The sequence below is a fragment of the Gossypium arboreum genome, chromosome 10, assembly GCF_025698485.1.
Source record: "Gossypium arboreum isolate Shixiya-1 chromosome 10, ASM2569848v2, whole genome shotgun sequence".
NCBI classification, from domain to species: Eukaryota; Viridiplantae; Streptophyta; class Magnoliopsida; order Malvales; family Malvaceae; genus Gossypium; species Gossypium arboreum.
This window is the reverse complement of record NC_069079.1, coordinates 103,338,357-103,342,557: the sequence shown is the minus strand read 5'-3', so window position 1 is coordinate 103,342,557 and position 4,201 is coordinate 103,338,357. Positions and strand designations below refer to the sequence as shown.

The following is a 4,201-nucleotide window of genomic DNA, read 5'->3' as shown; positions in this document are numbered from 1 at the left end:
CTCTCACACACAAGCACAACACTTAACCACTGAACCAAATTAACTCACTCGACAAAATTTTCACAATCTTAACTAAAGATTAGGACATGACATCTCTTGATTTCACTAACCCAATTTACTCTAACCCGGTTTTTGGGATGTGACATACACAGCAACAGAAAATGTCGTTGTGAAATTTAGTTACCAATGCCTATTTTTCTTGTAATGCAGAGTTGAATAAATTTCTTATGATATGCGAATACTTGAGAATTACTCATCACTATATTAATTGTCCATCACTTCCCAACATTTAGTCCTCAAATTGTGCCTCATCATGTGAGGCAGCTCTTTTTATTGTAGTTACGGGATTATTTAGAGTTTTCCCATGCTCTTAGATATCCTCTAAGTTGTCTTGTGTCAATTTGGAGTGTACATAATTTTTTATTAAAGGTGGTTGTAGTTTTTAGAGTGTGTTTGGTTAAGTAGAAAAGTGAAAGGATAGAAAGAACGAGTGGAAAATGGAAGGAAATTAAATTTTAAGTGTGCTTGATATGAAAGAAAAGTGAGTGGAAAGAAAATAGGAGAGAGAGTCATTTTCCTCTAATACATAAAAACTAATATTTTCTAATTGAAATGACAAAATGAGAGAAAATGAGGAAAGTGTGTATGATAGTGTCAAAATTGTGCATTTTTTTTTTAATTTCATTTTCTTTCCTCTCATTCTTAGACTGTACCAAATAATGGGCAAACAAAATTCTTTCAATTTTTTCATCATTCCTACTAAGCACAACAACGTAAAAAAAAATTATATTTCCTACTTTTTTATTTTTCTATTCCTTCTAATTACCTAACTCTTCAATTTTTCGGTTTTCCCAATTTTTTTTTTCTACTTTATAAAGCAAAGTCTTAGTTTTGTAGTGCTTGGTATTCAAATATTAGTTGAGGATAAATTATTTTATGGACCATTTCCACCATAACATTTATGGTCTTGTCCAATTAAAAGAGTACATATTATCTTCTTCTTTTTTTTCACATCATATGTACATTTAGACTAAATTTTCAAATTAAAGATTATAACCTTTCAGCAAACCTAGCCACATGTCCCTTCGGATATAAGGGCTAGTTGTGTTAAAAAGCTTGAAAACACCATTTTTTTTAAGGGACTGTTAAATAGTTGTGGATTCAATCAAAATTATAATTCAAAATAAGTTTTATTTCACTGTATCACAAAGTCGATTGACAAGCTTGAGAATACATTTAAATAAAGATTATGATATCACAATAAAAATACAGCCGAAAAGCCTAAAATTCATTTGCTGCTGTAGCTTGAATCATGGAAAACAAACAAAACAGGTTCACTTCTTCTTTAAGAAATTTTTTTTTTCCTTTTTGTTTTTGGTGTAGCTGTTAGCTTAAAATACTTGCAAATGTGAAAAGATAAAAAGATGTTATTTAATATATATATATATATTATAATGATGATTCAAACCTAAACTGATTTTAAGGTAGATGATTATCCGGACAATAAGCCTCGAATTTCATTTGGTTTATATGATAACTATGCCTGAATGCTTTTAAAAAAGAGAGCACAATAAAGAAGAATGAAGTTAATATCTTTCATGATCAAGTTTCTTACCTGACATTGGTGATTTGAAAACTAGATGTTTCATATTTGTTTTTCCTTAGCTTCCACAATATTAAGAGTATGGATTCATGGATATATACATATAGCTTGAGTTTTGAAAACTTAGAAATGATAAAAGTAAGAAAACACAGAAATGCAGCAACATTTTCAGACGGTACAGCTGATATTCAAATATTAAGACAGTTAATGTAACAAATTGGTAAAAGTATTGTGGAAGTGCATGTATTAAGAGCCAGACTTGTATTTTATTTTTTCAACTCAAAAATTCATTAAATTAGTCTTTGTATATTAAATTAAAAAGTAAATTGATACTTTTTTGAAAATGTTATCTTTTTTTATTATTAAAAACTAGAGTAGTTGATAGAACAATTAAACAATTGCACATGAGATGTCATGTTTACCTCATATTGCCGTATAAAGATCAATTTTAACAACAAAATCAGATAGAATTTTAATAAAAGATCAATTTACTCTTTGATTTAATGAAAAGATACTAATTTTTTTATTTTAAATAAAAATAAAATTAAATAAAAGAATAAAATGTTATTTAACTCCTAATGTAAAGTCTCCATAACATTTTTAAAGTAACATATCTAAACATTAATGATAAATTAACCCATGTATACATGCATTTTGTCTAAGTTCTAGGATTATTGTAATAATAATAATAATAATAATAATAATAATAATAATAAAATGTAGAGCAAGTAGCGAAGAGACAAAATGACAATATCATGCACATATACGGCACTTATCAAATGCACTAGAAAAACTAACACATCATATTTGTCCGAAATAAAAGAAAGCTTTTGCTTAAAAGCTGCTTTTCAAATCCAACTTTCATGGCCAAGTTAAGGACATTCCTCGTACTATTTTTCTACATTAAAATGAGAAAAACCAAAAACAACAAAAACTCGACAATACTTGACCATTTTCCTTGTTGACAGTTCCATGGAGTACGTATACAGCACTTTAAAAAGAACTAAAGTGAATACCCCAAGTCCACAACATCACCAAAACTTGGCAATGGAAAACAGCAAGTATCTACTGAAGAAATAGGTTGTGGAATCATGTCGTAGCTGCTTGGATAAAAAGCTCCCGTGCATTCATCTCCAACGATCAATGGAGGGTGATTGAATATAGCTTCGAGTTCAAAGGAATTGATTTCCCATGGTTGCTGATCACGCATAAAATTACCTTGTTGATCCAGTTCATTAAAACCAGGAAACTCAATAATGTCATTGGACTTGGGTAATGCTTGAGATTGGTTGTCAATTGACTTGTTTGAAGGAGGTTTCAAGCAGTTATAGGGAACAATGCAGGCCAAGTAACCTGAGTTATCATCATTGTCAGTGAAAAAGAAACCATTATCAGCAGATGACAATGGTATTGGGCTTTTGGTGTTGTTAGGTTGAGTGAGGGTTTTAGTTTCACTGTGGGAAATATCAGGCTGAGGCGCCTCAAAGCTATGATTTGATGCTTGTTTAGGTCGAGATTGAGGAGTGGTAAGATCAAGGAAGTGATACGGAGTTGGTAAAACTGCAGATTGGACATCAGAAGGGGACATAATTGAATGAAAAGCAGTGTTGTTGTTGTGGTCAAAGTACACAAAGTTTGTCCTTGCTTGAGTTCCTTTCATGGAAATTGCAGCTCGATCATAAGCCAGAGCAGCTTCGTGAGCCGTATCGAAAGTGCCGAGCCAATGCCTTTCTTTGGTGGTGGGGTCTCTTATCTCAGCCGCGTATCGACCCCATGGCCGCCTTCTGACTCCGAGAAACCTCCCGGGCTCAGCCGCTTTCCTTCGGCCTCTCCTTTCACCAGATTGGTATGAAGATTTGTTCCTTTGAAGCATCATAAAAGTTGAAGCCAGATGATGGGCTTGGGGAAGGGGTTCATATCCATAACCTTTGTCCATGGATGTTGGCATGTCTATAATTGCAGTGTGAGTGGTGAATATATATAGATATAGATACGGTAAGAGAGATGGGTTTTCGGAATGGAACTGTGAGAAGGAGTTTGTTTAAGGGGAAGCGCTTATAAAGGAGAGTGATGGAACATGGAAAAGAGAAAATTAGGACACTGCAGTTTGTCATTCCCTAGAAAAACCAACATACCTTTTTTATACTTACATTTTTTTATCCAATTTTTATACATTATTGGATAAAGATGGATATTATAATTTAAATCCGTATTAAATCAGCTTTCATCCAAAATTTATATTTTTTTATTTCAAAATTATACGATACTATAAAGTAATATCAATAATGTTTTTAAAATGAATATTTTTTAAAAGAAAATTCATTCTTTCATTTTATAAATAGAATTAATATAATTTAAATAAAAAGAAAAAATAATAAATACTGATAATTGGTGGTGAAAAACAAATTCTATTAATAAAATATAAATTTTAACTTCAGTAAAATAAAATATCACTGTTAACAATCGACTTTGTCATAACTCAAAATTAACATAAATAAAATAATTACAATAAAAGAAAGAAAAGAAATTTCAATTAACAGAAAGGAAAAAAGTTTAGCATTATTGTGTTTTAAAGTTTTACATAATATATTTATATAA

General features: G+C 30.7%; 1 protein-coding gene across 1 annotated transcript; it reads right to left on the bottom strand.

The window, feature by feature from the left end:
* Nucleotides 1-2,606: 2,606 nt before the first annotated feature.
* On the bottom strand, nucleotides 2,607-3,709 carry LOC108488924 (ethylene-responsive transcription factor ERF086-like). Its single transcript, XM_017793196.2, has one exon. The coding sequence runs from the start codon at nucleotides 3,549-3,551 to the stop codon at nucleotides 2,607-2,609; it is 945 nt and encodes a 314-aa protein (XP_017648685.1). The 5' UTR covers nucleotides 3,552-3,709.
* Nucleotides 3,710-4,201: the final 492 nt, after the last annotated feature.

Coding starts and splice junctions, on each gene's coding strand:
- LOC108488924 (XM_017793196.2), bottom strand. CDS start 3,551: ATGCCAACATCCATGGACAAAGGTTATGGATATGAACCCCTTCCCCAA.